General features: G+C 35.8%; 1 protein-coding gene across 1 annotated transcript; it reads left to right on the top strand.

The window, feature by feature from the left end:
• Positions 1-966: 966 nt before the first annotated feature.
• LOC105041680 (putative MYST-like histone acetyltransferase 1) lies at positions 967-14,944 on the top strand. Its single transcript, XM_010918672.4, has 9 exons — positions 967-1,345; positions 3,399-3,487; positions 3,830-3,889; positions 4,655-4,867; positions 9,393-9,461; positions 9,828-9,989; positions 12,430-12,523; positions 13,384-13,526; positions 14,559-14,944. The coding sequence occupies exons 1-9, from the start codon at positions 982-984 to the stop codon at positions 14,760-14,762; spliced, it is 1,398 nt and encodes a 465-aa protein (XP_010916974.1). The 5' UTR covers positions 967-981; the 3' UTR covers positions 14,763-14,944.
• Positions 14,945-16,189: the final 1,245 nt, after the last annotated feature.

Below are 16,189 nucleotides of genomic sequence, written 5' to 3'. Positions count from 1 at the left end.
ATAAAGTGATTTAATATATTACTTTTGTTTTTCTTATTTTTCTAATCAAAAATAAATATTAGTATTAGAAAATAATATAGTATAAGTAGAAATAAAAATATTAATTCTATAATAATAATTAATATATATTTATAAAATTGATAATTTATAGGATTGATAAATATATATATTTTTTAGAATATATCAGAGATAGTTTTAACATTACATGAATCTTGTATTTTTTTTTAGAATACTAAACAGATTACTTATGAATATTCGAGAACTAATTATTGGACCATGTTCTACCTAATGCAGTGATTTTAGATCGCCATAGTGATCCAATTTGAGTCACCAAATACCATATAGACATGATGGTGGTCACAATAGAGTTAGCAAAGAAAATGATGATGTTGGTAGCAGATATGATGGTGGTATAACAAAGATGGTGGTAGCAGATATGATGGTGGTACAATAAAGATAGCTATTATGGTAGTGATAGTTTAATGAAGACAAGATAGTGATGGCAATGAGGTCAACAACAATATAACAGAGATAATGGCTATACAAAGGTGGTGATTATACTAATGATGACTATTATAATGATTATATGAAGGCACTAACAACTTAGTGAATGTGCCAAAAATAGCAATTGCAACAATAATAGTAGTTATGGCTGTAGTGCTAAGATAATAATGATGATGTTAAAAACATAAATTTTTTATTTTAAAAATAATTTATAGAAATAATGAAATAATTTTAATAATAAAAAATAAAAATAGTTGTAGTAAATATTTTCTTCTCAAATTTTGTAATTCATCAAAAATAAATAAAAAAAATAGAGGTGCTATCAAACAAGGCCTTGGAGTTTCATGATCAATGATTTGTCAAGTATCAAAGCCATTTGAACAGCCAGTTCGTCACGTGCATCGTGGCTGCGGTGTGCAATTCCCCTTCTACCGTCGGGAAAAGCGGGCCAAGAACCTCCGAACCGGTGAGACCGACATGGCTCGTACCCCACGGTCCGCGGCTATTAGAACTAGAACCGGCGTCCAACCACTCCGGTTCTCCTCCACGGTGCAGATGGGCTCGATTGAGGGAGCGAAGGCGGAGAACGGCGTGGCCGCCCCCGCTTGCAACGGCGGCGACCAGCGGAACGGCGGCGGCGGAGCTGCTGTGCGGGACAGCGAGGCGGAGGCTGGGAGGAAGGGAAAGGCCGGGGCGGGGGTGGCGCTTCCGCTGGAGGTGGGCACAAGGGTGATGTGCCGGTGGAGGGACCAGAAGCTCCACCCCGTCAAGGTCATCGAGCGGCGGAAGATTCCCAACGCCGGCCCCAACGATTACGAGTACTACGTTCACTACACCGAATGTGAGTTTATCCACCTTCTATCTCCTTTCACTTAGGGCTAGGGTTAGGGTTAGGGTTAGGGTTTGCAATTCACGTGAAAGTTGGGTTAGAAGAAGTAACGTATTGCAAATTTAGGGTTTTGGATGGCATCATGAAGAGTATTTGCTTTGAATAAGGTGGTGAAATTGTAAGTGCTGCCATGGATTTTGGTGGAAGGCAAATACTGCGATTTGAGTTGTCTTACTGGAAGTCCATGAAAATTATCAATTAATTATCTATTATCTATGAATTTTTAGAGACGTGGCTTAGGAGATCTTTCTATTATTTGTTGTTCATAATCAAGCAACACAATAAGGGATATTTAATATAATATAGGGATATTTAATATAATATATGGTGTTATTATGGCCTTATTCTTTTTGGATTGTCAAATTTGATGCCAATGTTCGCGCGGGTTTGTATGAAAAATTAAAGATGTACGTATATATCTTTTGATGATGTCAAATGATGTTGAAAGGAAAGTCTTGGTTTTGATGTGAAATGATGTTAAAAGGAAAGTCTTGGTTTTGTAGTGTAGGATCAAACTACTATTGATTTAATTATATAATTGGACATGAATGGGCCTAAAAGAAATTGATATAAAGAAACTATATTGAATGAGACTGATAATTTAATCCATGCTTGTCCTCATCTAGCACTTGAAATCATTATTTCTCGATCAGATGGACTGATGATAAAGCATTTGATTTTAATGCCTGACTGTAAGAATACTCCTAAAAGATTCTCTTTTTTCAGTCGGCCTGTCCCAAGTTTTTGCTTTCAATTGGGTTCAACAAATCAGAGCTTGACATACAGGGTCCTGGACTTGGTGTTTTAGTTGAAAATCAGGGGGAAAAGTTAAAAAAAAAAGGAAGAAGAAAAAAGAAAAGGAAAAACTTATGGGATGCTATTAGATAGTGCCTTTATCAACATTACCTGGACACTTGGTTTTATACCAACAAATAGAAGTTTAACCTCCCACCCTTTTAGTTGTCTTCCATATCTTTCCACTGCTGTATCCATGCCTTGCTTGCATGGTCTTCTAGTCTTTATAAGCACTGATGATATATACTAGGAAATTGCTACATGATGCAACAAAATGAGTTCCCTTTAGAAATAATCCTTTGTATTCTGGATATTAATTGAGCTTATTATTTAGGCAAACCTTCATTTGATGTTACACTTGCAACAGTGAGGAAATTGATAGTAAACACTATAGCATCTTAACCCCATATGTAGCTCAGGTGGTGTCTGTATAAGGGCAATATCTTATACATCTCTTAAAGCCCTTCAATGTGTAGATCACTTAGAAATACGTTCGAGAAGAAGAGTTTACAATGAAGGTTTTTATTAAGGGGAAGAGTGCTCTGTTGTGCAGGGTACCTCAACGTGAGATGCAGGATGGTAAATTAGAGCTGAGTGAGAAAGGTTCTAATATTGTTATGAGATAAGCAACCATGTGTTTCTGAACTAGTGGTGTTGGCTTGAGGGTGCTGCTGAGCCTATCAGGCTGAGGGAGGCCATTCTTCCACCCCTATGGGGTCCTCCCTAAAAGGAGGGCTGTATTTGGGCCTTGCTTATAGCCTCTTTGATCTGAAGAATGGTGTTGGATTTTATGGGGAAATTCAGAACGATATTTAGGTATGTATTGGGGTGTTAGGTAGTATGCTACTTTTTTATTGAATATTGCTTTTAATCACCTTAATTGTAATGGTTTAATGCGGTTTTGAGAAGAGATGGATGATCTTTGAGGAATTAGGTTATCTTCTGCTTGCTGTTCTATTAGTGTGGAGTCTTAAATTGATACGATTTGAGTTGGAAGTGTTCGTGGCCTTCCATGTTGTGGATGAAAATTCCTTCATATTCTAGTATTGTCCCATGGAGTCCTGTATAAGAACTGCTACTGTCAGTACCAGGTGCACAACATAATTGCGTGGCATTTAGACATTTGTTGTATGCTAGAATTATTTTTTAGTATCAATATTTATATTTGCTGTGTTGCAATGCTTATGCAGAACATAATTCTGTTTTACAGTCAACAGGAGGCTTGATGAGTGGGTTAAACTTGAACAACTTGATCTTGATACAGTGGAGACTGACATTGATGAAAAAGTAGAAGATAAGGTATTGCAGTACATGATTTGTGCTTTTATTAAATTACAGGATTGTTGCATTAAGGAGCCTAACTTTGCAGTCTTGCATGATGAATGTGATAAAATAGACAATTCTGTCTGCTGGTGCTGTTTGATACAATTCGGATCAGTTTTGAGAGTTCTTTCTTTTTATAGTTCATCATGTTTTGTGTTTGTTCATTCATATTTGGCTTACCATTGTATAGTCCAGTGGTAACCCAAACATAGTGTTACTTGAATTATGAATTACTTAGCTAAATATTTATTAATGTTGTATTTTTTCCATGAAAAAATAGTCTGAGACTTACCTGTGATCCTTTGTGGTCTTTGTCAGGCAACAAGCTTGAAAATGACCCGTCATCAGAAACGGAAGATTGATGAGACACATGTGGAGGTATTTTAGAAGCTGACTTGTGATTAAAGTTACTTCATGCGATCATACAAATCATCTCTCTCTCTCTCTCTCTCTCTCTCTCTCTCTCTCTCTCTCTTTCTTGATTATTAGTGTCCTGTGAACTTGTATCTCTGTAACTTGGTATCCCTTTCTCATTATTGCAATAGAGTTAGTTAATGTGTGATAGTAGTAGATTCTACTAGATGCTGACAATGCTTGTTCTAGTCTTATATGGAACTTTCCAAGTCTCTTAGTTTAAAACATCTCGCAATTGTAGCTACAACAAAGTTGATATGATGATTATGGAACATCTGCTGATCACAATATTGCAAAGATTGAGCACTATAACATTTGAATATAAAAGCCAGAAATATTCTTGACATGGCGCAATAATCACTTGCTGTTCATCATTTACCTATTTTTTCTCTTGTGAGAAATTGTTAATATCATGGGCAGGTGTCTCTCAGATAGGAAAAAATAATTTAGTTACACATTAGATGATGTTGTTTTCAAAGGCTGAATTATTAAATGAAAAAGATGATAATCTTCCTTTTCTTGCTCACCCAAAAAAGAGGTTATTCTTCCTTTTTGTTTTCAAATCTTATATTGAATGTATCTGCATATATGAAACACATGGAGTGCTTGGATATATGAAGCACATGGAGACAATCGCACACTCTTCCACTTCTGCATTTTGTGATCATGTATTTGCAGTTGAACTTACTACTAACACCCTTCTCATCTTCCAATTTTTCCTTTCTTCAGAAGGGTCATGAGGAGCTTGATGCTGCGAGTTTGCGGGAACATGAAGAGTTCACAAAAGTGAAAAACATAGCAAAAATAGAACTTGGCAGATATGAGATTGATACATGGTATTTCTCCCCTTTTCCGCCAGAATACAATGACTCTTCAAAGCTGTACTTTTGTGAATTTTGCCTCAATTTTATGAAGCGCAAAGAACAGCTTCAGAGGCATATGGTGAGCTGCATCTGATTTTCTTCTAGCTGCACTCTATTAACAAATTGAGTGGTCATGGAATGTGTGCTAGTATCTGAAGTTCATTGTTATCCGCACAGTCGTATATTTTCCCCCTTCTTGAAAGTATTTCTGCTGTTAATCTCATTGCATATAAACTCATTTTAGCCAATATATGTTCTACCTGTTGTGCATTCGCATATGCCATGTACCTGTCTTAGGACCAGTATGATCATAGTATAAAAGTTCTTCACTGTGCATCTGTAAAAAGTTTTTTATTTTAGTTCCAGTACTATATTTTAAGTGATATGCTTCTTTTCTTCCCCTCTCACTAGCAGGTTTAACTATGGTAGTATTTTACATGCTTGTGAATAGACAGAGTCTGCAGAGTTTAATATACACGTAAAAGGATTGAGAACGGTCAATGGAGATTTTCATAATTATAATATTAACTTTGAGATTGTAAATTTAGTGTGTGAAATTGGAGTTTGCTCCACTATTTATTGTCGAAACATCTTAATCAGCATTTATGTGTTTTATGATAAGCTACAAAATGAATTCAAGCATGTGTTTTACAATGCTAAAGGTAACGATCAAATATCTGTCTCTCTAATTTATAGTGGTTACAACACTCATCGAATTATTGAAATGGGCCAAATACTTGGTGTTGCACATAAAATTAGTCCTTGACTTGTTGGTTGCTCATATTATTGTTGGTAAAATTGGGCTGTTAAAGAGGTCAAAGCGTATTATTGATTCTTGAGCGTGTGTTTCCACAATAATGTTGGATTTTGGGGCAAATCCAGTTCTCATTTACCAATATCAGATAAGGTAAAGTAGAATTTTCAATTTATTGAGGCCTTTATTGCAAGTTATGCTTGATTTGCCATTTCGTGTTTTGTCATTTTGATAAAGCTTATGTTTTTGATAACCTGGTTTGGGAGAAAATGGTGAAGTCTTAAACCAATTTCAAACTGAACATTTTAATGGAGTCTATGGAGTACAAAGATACAACATTATGAATGGAATGCTTCTTGACTTGCTATGGTAGTATGCTATATGATGTCGTAGCAAAAATATACATTAGTAAATTTGATAAATAGTGACATTACAGAATGGAAAACTTACTGCAAATTATTTACTTTGTAGAAGGACAAAAGGCATGTATGGATTGCAAGCTAATCTTTGAACAAATTTGACCATGATGCTAAAAGCATTGAGGGAATCAGTAGACATCTTATTATGCATGGTGGAATTCAACAAATTACTAAAGAAGGGAGAGTGAAATGAGGAGCAATAATATTCAACAACTTACTGAAGAAGGGGGAGTGAGATCAGGAGCAATAATAAATGTGGTTAGAGGTGCAAATGGGCCAAGTGGCCCAAGCAGAACAGAGTGTTAGGCTGCTCAGTCTCGGCTGTTTATATGAAAGGGCCAATCAAGCTTGACCTGAGCTAGAGCAGAGCTTAGCAGGCATTCAAGCATTGGCTTGTTGGAGGTCTGAGGTGAGTTTGAATGAGCTTCTTACTTTCTAAGCCGAGCTGCTCCTTTTTTTTCTTCTGTGCAAGCCTTGAGTTTCCAGGCTTGGCTTGTTTATGGGGACAGTCTTTAAAATCTGTTTGAGCTTGGCTTTTTTCTTAGCTGAGCTGAGCCCACAGAAACATCTAATAAAGACTATTCTGAGCTGTTCATGAACAACTTTCTTCATTTGCAGCCCTAGAGGTGATGTAGTTATGAATGGCTGAAGTAGGATAGTCGAATAGTTCAAGTTTTTACAAGTAGAAGATGTATGCACTCGGAATTATGCATGGAGCTAAGAAGCAATATGACAAAATATTGTGTATGGCAAAATATTAGAATTGATGCTATAGGATCTCGTAAAGCATAATACGCTTTAAAAAAAATTCTCAGCTAGCTAAGCCTTAGGGTTGGTGTGGAAAAATTCTTGGACTTTTCAAGATGAGGAAAAGGAAATATGGGAGATTAAATTACATGGGATTATTTGAGTATTTGTAACAGATGATTAGATAATGCATATATGTAGAGTAAGCACAAAGTTAGGAGAAATCATAGAGTTGTCCTATACATTGTTCAAAATAGGCTCATCAAAGGCTTGCGTTGCTGGGCTTTTCTTATAGATGCATTGAAGCATAGCATGGGAGGCATTATAACAGAAAGCCATGTCACATGAATAGACACACGTAGGTGCATATGCTTTAACTTATATTAAAAGGCATAGATGTAGTCTTATATTATATTACTTCAAAAATAAGTGATGGAGTTTCTTTGGAAAACATACACGAGGTATTTCATGCAAATGCTACTGCATGCTGCACATTTAAGATTTCTGCACTTTTCGCATGTGGATGTGTGATCCTTGCCAAACAATTATTGAGTCCAAGTGCATAAGCTACATCCTTTGCCTGAATTTTCACATTCTATTAGATTCCCAATTTTTAAGAAAACCTGTGAGGCTTAAGCTGTACACTTTTATGTCTGTCCCTTGCTTCATCAAGTGTATAAAGACCTTGCTTCATGTCTCTTGTCATTTTAAGTTTCACCATTTTAGACTCTTCAGTTTTCATTTTTGGTTCGAGATCGAATCATGATCTTTTCCATTCCACCGTCCTCCACCTCTTTCCCCTTTTTCCTCATCTGACCACTCAGCAAATATGTCCATGCTTCTGACCTCCTTCACTTTGATTTTTCCCTTAACCTCCATCTCTTCTTCCCATGATCTACCATGATCTTTTATCTCCTCTTCTTCGTGTTCCTTCCTCCTCTTCTGTTAGTCTGTCTTCAATGCTCAAATAATCCTCTCTCTCCAAAAAAATTTTAGAGCCTGAGCAGGAGCAAGATAGTGAAAAGGCAAATATGGAGATCTGGTTCCAATTGTAACTTAGGAAGTCATTTGCAACACTAGAGTGCATTTGTGTCTGACACTGGCATGGCAGTCACTTGGAAGCTCTAGACGACTTAGCTAGTAAACCAGTCAACAACATTAATAAAACACTCAGTATTTTACAAAGCACCACTTGTAGTTCTTCAATATTCTTAACGAATTTCCTTATTGCTGCTCTATTTCATTTATGTATTTCCTTGTGTCAAGCTTGATAAGATTAGGGACTGTTATTGCAATTCCCTTCATTAATGCTATTTTGTAAAATTTGTATAAATTGTGGTGGAAGGTGGAAGCTCTAAAAACGAAACAATAAAAACTATAGAAATGGCATAGAATGGGATATGAAATAGATTTAGGGGTTGATTAGCGAGATCTTTATAACTGCGAAATGCAAGACTTGTTCCCATGAAGTTAAATTACTGAACATTTTTGGTGAAGCTGAATTTTTCTATTAAAAATCCCATAAAAAGCTACAGGTTCATCATTATTTGTTAAGATTACTTATGCACAGGAGTAAAATTTGAGTAAAACTTACAACTTAGGTTTTTTTATCATTTTATAGTAGTGCTACATTTGTGCTCCCTCTTCTGCAAATTTTATCCCTCTATTTGAACCGAATGTGTTGCGAAGTGCCATCGAAGGTTATTGAGTATTTTAATGTTAATCTTCCATATTTGGCAAACATACACCTCATTTAATCTTATTTCTCTGCTTGAATAATGTGCAAATTTGGTAGTGGAAATAATGGTTGCTGATTTTATTATTTTGTTTGATGCCAAGTTGTAGTTTGTTCATTTCTAGGATATCTATACTATTCCCGACACTTCCAGCTGACAAGAGTAGGTGAGTTCATTCCTTTTAGGGTTCCAAGGCCGTCTATGGTGTTAGAAGATTTGGAAAGTTTTGGTCATTCCGGAAGGCCTAAACTTGCTCCTTTTGCATCTTAAGCTCCATGATAGAGTGGCGTTTCATGAAGCGTGGATTTGTGTTGAGCTAGTGATTGGCTTTGGGCAATGTATGCTTTGTTCTTTTTCTTTTGGCTGACCTGACAAATAACAAGAGTTCCTCATTCCTAGTGCTTCGCCATGTTTGTTTTTTTTTTTTTGGTTAATTTTTTTAACTATGATTCATTCCTGTTCACAAAGATAAAGATCAATTTAGCTAGTAAGCTGAGGATCTGTCCTGTGTAATTAATGGCTACCCCTTACTGATGAAATTTTAAAATATTCATAATTTCTCAGCTAGCATATAATTATTTGCTAACCTTAGATTTTTTTTTTTTTTTTGGGTCAAATAATGTCAAAGCCAAACGATGTGCAATATCAAGACAATGCATGGCATCTGGTTTTTTGTTTTTGTGCACGATAAGGAACTGGTCATTCTCAAACTGTTCTGTGAATTGTGAGTTAATTATTGGCTGGAAGTTAGATGGATTTTATGCATTTTACATTTCATATCCTGCATTCAGGATACCGGGAAACTGAAATTTCTAATGATATAGGACATTTTGTTATTCAAGCTAGTAATGTGCATGTGATTATTGCCATCTTTGTTTTGTCTTTTTTTTTTTTTCTCTTAATAAGAACCTCTTTAATTATTGACGCATCCTCTTTTTTGTCATGTAGAGGAAATGTGACCTTAAGCATCCACCAGGTGATGAGATCTACCGAAGTGGCACCCTGTCTATGTTTGAGGCAAGCTTGTTATCTCTGTTCATCCTTTTTTCAGTTCATAGATTCATATTTCTTTCTCCGTTATTTTCAAGTATTAAGAGTAGTGCTGGGTAAATATCTTTCTCAACTGCTTAAAGCATCTTTTTCAATCTTAGCTGGCATGAATCTTTTTTTAGTTTATCTGAGCTTAAAGTAACTTAATAGGCTTCTCAGATTATGCACGTAGAGTTGATGCCGCTTTTAGTACCAAATTGGCAACTGACTTGGGTTATATCTTGCTTTTCCCCCTCTTGTTTTTCTTTACTCTGTTAGTGTCATTACTCCTCACTGCAATTATACTATGAGATCATAGTTTATTTAGCTTCTCTAACAGAAAATTTGCAACAGGTTGATGGGAAGAAGAACAAGGTTTATGGGCAGAATCTCTGCTATTTGGCGAAATTGTTTCTTGATCATAAGACTCTTTATTATGATGTCGACCTATTTTTATTTTATGTCCTTTGTGAATGTGATGATCGAGGTTGCCACATGGTTGGGTATTTTTCTAAGGTAATGGTTACATTGTTTGTTCCTTGAGAAATCTCTTTATAAGAAAGATGCATTACTCTAATAATTGAAAAATCCTGCCATATGTTCTCATTACAGATGCTACTTGGTTAGCACATTTTGATTTTTTTCCCTGAATTGTTCTGCTATATGAATGCTCAATCTTTTCTTGCTTGGAAGTTCGATTCTTTTGCTGCAAGATGTATCCAATTTTTATTGGCTTGTGGATCACCGAGTGTGGAGTTGAACACAACAATTTCTTACCAATATTATTAATCCTGCTCAAAATGACAAATTCATGTTGCTTTGTTACTATTCTTGCTTTTCTTTTTGTTGTTGTTTAATGGTGTTGCCTGTAGTCATTTATCTTTTTTGGATGTTTGGTAGTCGTAGGATATATTATCGCTGCACTTTGATGTACCATTAGTGCTAACATGTTATTTTTATGACCCATCAAATGGTCTTGTGTTGTCATTTTTGTGAATTTTTTTTTGGTACAAGTAACCTTTGTCATTGTTCCCACAATCATGTAAAGTTTTCCTACCTTAGTAGGATAAATTCAGGATGTTTATGCTTGCAGCAATATTCATTTATGCTCAAATATTTGGCTGGCTAGTTATCCAAGTGTTTTTTTCCAATTATATTATCAATGATCCTGCTATCAAGATCCAGCTAACACAGAAACATGTTGGCCATATCATCATCATAATCATAATCATCAAGCCTTTTCTGAACTATTTATGGTCGGTTTTGTGGCTCTTCATTTAACAAGTAATCTTATCCAAGGCCATCTCCAATATTATTTCAAGTTTCTCGGTATCCTTCCTCACAATCTCCATCCATGTTAATTTAGGCCTTCATTTTCTTTTTCTATAATTCAGTACAAATTAAAATACCTCTTCTTATAGGAGCTTTCATATCTTTGTTTTACCATATCATCTTGATCAAATTCCCATCATTTTGTCCTTAATTTATGTAACTCTTATAGTTCCTTTAATATATTTATTTCTTAATCTGTCCTTCCTAGTGTTACTAGATATCTATCTTAACACTCTCGTTTCTGCCACATTCACTTTGTTTTCATGTACTTTCTTTATTGCCCAACACTTTAAGCCTCACAGCATTGCAGACTTTATTATTGTTCTATAAAACTTTTTGTTGTCTCCAAGCCTATTATATAATATTCCATATGCATCTCTCCACTTCATTCAGCTAGCTGTAATGCTATTGCATGCCTTAATCTTTCTCTCCATTATTTTTTGTGATATATCTTAAATAATGAAATCGATCACTCTGCAGCATTTCTTGTTCATTGATCTTAATTGATATTTTGTCTTCATTTTCATTTTCATTAAATTTACATTCCATGTACTATCTTTGTTCTACTAATTCTTAAGCCTTGATCTTCTAAAGTATTCCTTAATAAGTCCAATTTTTGTATTTGTTCTAGTTTTCTTTTCATCAATCAATACAATATTGTCCACAAGCAACATATACCATGGTACATCTTCCTAAACGTTTACTTTGAGTTCATCCTTAATTAATGCAAAAAGAGATAACCATCTGCAAATAACATGCACCTAAACATGTTGACCACTATTCATAATTTATCAAGATCCAGCTTACTTCATCCTCCTTTGTAGCACTTGTAAGGAACATGCTGGAGTTAAATTGATATTGCAGGTCAATTGACAGCATGGAATGTCATACTGTACCATACCGGTCTCGTATCGTACCATACCGGTCTTGTACCGATATGCCGTCTTGGAGCGTACTGGTACTACTGTACTATACCGAACCGTGTACCGATATTACAGCAGGATTTTACTGGTACAGGATCCAGTATCGAGACGGCGAACCTTGATTGACAGCATTCCTAATTGAGTTTTAGAAGAAAAATCAAAGGTTTATGATATCAGTGAGGATTGAAGAATTTCTTGTTACCAAGTTTTCATTCACATTAGTCATACGCCATGAATTAGGGACACCTATCAATAAATAAAAAAATGGAATTGAAATAAAAGTTATGTTATATGAAAAGGAGCATTTTGATGGCAAGGCAGATCATCGTTTCATATTTTGTGCTGTATTGTTTATATGTGAGGTTCATTTTTCTGTTCACGTGCTTGGAAAACAAGTGTTTGGTGTTTTATATGTACTTATCATCAGAAGTCCTATGGTTGCTCTAGCAAAGTAGATATCATATAAATGAAGTATGGTGGACAATAGAAGTTGGATGAGTTGGACTCAGAATATGCATATCATCAGGGGAGCTGCAGAGAGAATTGTCATTATGTGAGAAAAGGCTTATATTTATAAGGGGAATTTGCCCTTGTATCCAGTCTTCCTCATTTATTTTAGTTGCCGCTTTTGTCAATCATGATATCATGTATTTTTAGTCTTGCCAATTATGATATCTTATTTGCTTTGTCTTATAATGCAGGAAAAGCATTCAGAGGAGTCGTATAATTTGGCATGCATTCTCACTCTGCCTCCATATCAGAGAAAAGGATATGGGAAATTTCTTATTGCATTCTGTAAGCTTCTTGCTTCCCCATTGATGTTTACCTTTTTCTTATTCTATATTTCTGTTCACAAAAAGTCAAATTGTTGATGGTGGTTAAACACGTGGACGAATCCTTTCCAAATGAATCTGGTTCGTTCAAGGCCATGTTCTTTGGCTGGTATTCCTGAAGAAAAGAGGCCCTGCTGTTTATTTTTATTTTTATTATTTTTATTATTTTTAATGTATAAATATTTTAGATCTAGTCTCAGAATACTATCATAGTCCGATGGTTTCATCGTGATTCATAAAGTTGATGATGATGATGGGGGTTATGGTGGTGGCATTGCACATATGGTAGTGCTAGTGCAATGATAGGGATGAAAGAGAGAATGGTGGTAAAGATGGATTTTTTGGGGGCAACATTTGTATGGGTGGTGTGGTTGTGGCACTAGTGTTATGATGATGGCGTAATTATATCTCAAGTTGTCAATGGTGGCATATAATGAGATAACTTTTGGGTTGTGATACAATGGTGAATGGAGGTGTGTTGGTTGGTGTAGCAATATGGGCTTAGTTTTTTCAGGATGATGGAAAATAATGCTAGATGGAAGTTGTTAGGATTGTTTTTTGAGTAACTTCATTAGTGATGAATTCGTTTTAATATGACATGACATTTTGGCGAGGTCACAAGTGCCCATTTTTTTGTGTTAATTTATCATGAATTTCCACTTCTCATATCTTTTTCGGATATACTATTCTGAATGTGTGGAGAATTTGACATTTTCTAAGCAAACATGATGTATGTTATTCTACCACATACACATATGGTGTAAATCTATGTTAAATCTTCTACTAGTCAGTGTTGTTTAATTCAATGCTCATTTTAAGCAGCCTATGAACTTTCAAAGAAGGAGGGTAAAGTGGGGACACCAGAGCGACCGCTTTCTGACCTTGGGCTGTTAAGTTACCGAGGTTACTGGACAAGGGTTCTTCTAGACATTCTGAAAAAGCACAAAAGCAACATTTCTATTAAGGTAAGCATACTTAATCCACAAGGTTTCTTGTCCTTTTAACTTTATCAGGGTATCACACTTTATTGCTATTTTGGTTGGTATTAACCTTTCTAGGTGCTTCCATTCCATTTGCTGTCTTGTATGCATCCATGGTGTGTACTAGTGTCATCTATATGAGAAGTTGGTGTGTTATCCATGGAACTCTGAAAGTCTAAGATTAGGTCATCATTTCATTGTAAGGGTATAACCCTTTTTAGATAGTGCCATCACATTTAGTTGTGGTAGCAGTATCCTTTGTCACTTTGATAGGTAGTATCTCCCCTCTCGCGCCCTCTCTTTCTCATGGTTTTAATGCACCTCTGCAAGCTTTTTGATTCAAATACCATTTCTGTGATAAATCCCTTCGAACCTGAGGAAAACAGTTGTTCGGTAGATTGATTTCTTTTGATACTCGACAAGCAGTGTTGGATAAATATTCTAACCGTGCTTGTTTGTTTCTTATGCAAAGCTTGTCCTATTAATGAATGGGGAAATGTTGCGACTAGAACTTGAGATCTAAAGAGAACTGATGGATAGATTAGTAGCAGCAGCATTTGGGTGCAGATAATTGTATATAGTTTGCAGTTCAAAAATAAATTTCAGCAAGTGAATTAACCTTGTTGTTTTAGCAATACAATATTAAATTCCCACCAAGCTCCATGTTGCGTTTGGCATATGGTAATTACTCCAATGTTTTGTCTCAGCGTTACACAACATTGACATGTAACTAGATGGTAGTTATTTGTTAGTTGTTACCCTAGTATCTGATCACTATGAGTCATGTGGTTTGGACTACCTACTTGTTGATTTAAGGCAGAAATGAATAATATCCTTTCCCTCCCTTCAGAGGGAGAATTGTGAAATTTGAAAGTTTATTGTGACCAAACGCATCAAGTGTCAAAATACTATTTACGCTCGGACTTTATCCATATAACTGCTTGCTTGTACTCCATCGAAAAGAACCTGTCATTCCCATGTTTCATGTTATTGATGTAGGTCTTTATTTTTCTGCAGGAGCTTAGTGATATGACAGCCATAAAAGCAGATGATATATTAAGCACCCTACAGAGTCTGGACCTGATACAATACAGGAAGGGGCAGCATGTGATATGTGCAGATCCAAAGGTGCTCGATCGCCACCTAAAGGCAGCAGGCCGTGGAGGTTTGGAGGTTGATGTTAGCAAACTTATTTGGACTCCTTACAAAGAACAAGGTTAAGGATATGTTCATATGTTGCCTCGTAGCAAGTGTTTCTGTTCCCTGGCTGGTTAACTTTGTAGCTGTAAAAAGCCTAGTGTTGATTGAATTATGGGAGTTATATTGTTGAGTTACAAACTCATGGACATGAACTTATTAGTGCCACAAGATTTCAAGTGAATATAAGACGGAAGTTCTATTAACCAATTCTCGACGATGTAATGCAGGTGTCATGGTCCATTCCTTTTGTAAATCGTTTCCTACGGTCCCTTTGATTTTTGGTCTAGGCTTCGCTGGGGATTTTATTGAAGGAATAAATTGTCCAGCAAAATAATTGGGGCTTAGGGAGTTTGATGCTGGGCATGGTTGTTGGGAGTGACACTGGTTGGTTGAACGCTGGATAACAGTTAAAGATTGTTCCAGCGCACGATGATTTGAGCTGACTGCAGTAAACTTGTTGCCGTGAATCTGTTTAAAAGAAAAAGAGGCGGAAGACTAGGTTAACGTGGAAGATTAGTGGGGGATGTATTTGGAAAGGCTGAATGTTAGGGATGTGGTCTATTGGTTGCACGTAGGGTCATTAGCAGATACAATTGAGTCAAGTCGAATCGGATAATTGAAAGTTCAAACTCAATTCGATTTAAAATATTTGGATTCGAAATTTGGTTCGAGCTTGATCGAGCTTTAATATCTTAAACTCGAGCTTGATTCGATAAAAAATAAAAAAAATTAGAGGTCGGTTCGATTCAATTCGAATATGAATCGAACCATATTCGAGCTTGAAATTGAGTTTTAATCCACTAATAATATATATATTTATATATATATTATAATTAAAAATAATATTATTAAATATATATAAATATTTGAGTTGGTTCGCGAGCTTTTGAATCGAATATCATGCTACTCGAGCTTGACTCGAAAAGCTATTCAAGTTTGACTCTATTATTCGAATTCGACTCAAGTTTGATAATAATCGAGTCGAACTCAAATTCGAGTCAAACTCAAGTAGCTCGCGAGCAGCTCGACTCGTTTGCATTCCTAGCGATCTGTTTAGGTATAGCACTCTTGAGAAGTTTTTGGTTGGTTTTTGCCTGATCCTGCATGCCCTCGTTTCTTAATTCACATGAAGATTTATTGGTTGTACATAAGCCATAGAGTCATTGGCAGGAGAAATTATTGGTTCGAATGGTTCTATCACATGTATTTTAGATTATTTAATAAGGATAGCAATGGATAGAGTTTGGATCGGATATTGTACTATCCATTTTTAAATCCGAACTTAATGTCCTATATCCAAATCCTATTCGATATCCGATCGGGTAAGAAAAGAGATATCCAACGGATTCGGAGATACATACTCCCATATCCAACGGGTTTGGAGATACCCACAGGTAATCTATTTTTTCATACAACCCATACATGTCCCATATTTATTCTATATAAAA

The sequence above is a fragment of the Elaeis guineensis genome, chromosome 3, assembly GCF_000442705.2.
Source record: "Elaeis guineensis isolate ETL-2024a chromosome 3, EG11, whole genome shotgun sequence".
In the NCBI taxonomy this organism is placed as follows: domain Eukaryota; kingdom Viridiplantae; phylum Streptophyta; class Magnoliopsida; order Arecales; family Arecaceae; genus Elaeis; species Elaeis guineensis.
The sequence above is the reverse complement of the archived record's forward strand: the minus strand, read 5'-3'. Positions and strand labels throughout refer to the sequence as shown.

Bases quoted from the DNA above. Each gene is read 5' to 3' on its own strand.
- LOC105041680 (XM_010918672.4), top strand. From the start codon at position 982: ATGGCTCGTACCCCACGGTCCGCGGCTATTAGAACTAGAACCGGCGTC. The intron at 3,890-4,654 runs GTATTTTAGAAG...TCCTTTCTTCAG, and splicing joins TTGATGAGACACATGTGGAG to AAGGGTCATGAGGAGCTTGA. The intron at 13,527-14,558 runs GTAAGCATACTT...ATTTTTCTGCAG, and splicing joins AAAGCAACATTTCTATTAAG to GAGCTTAGTGATATGACAGC.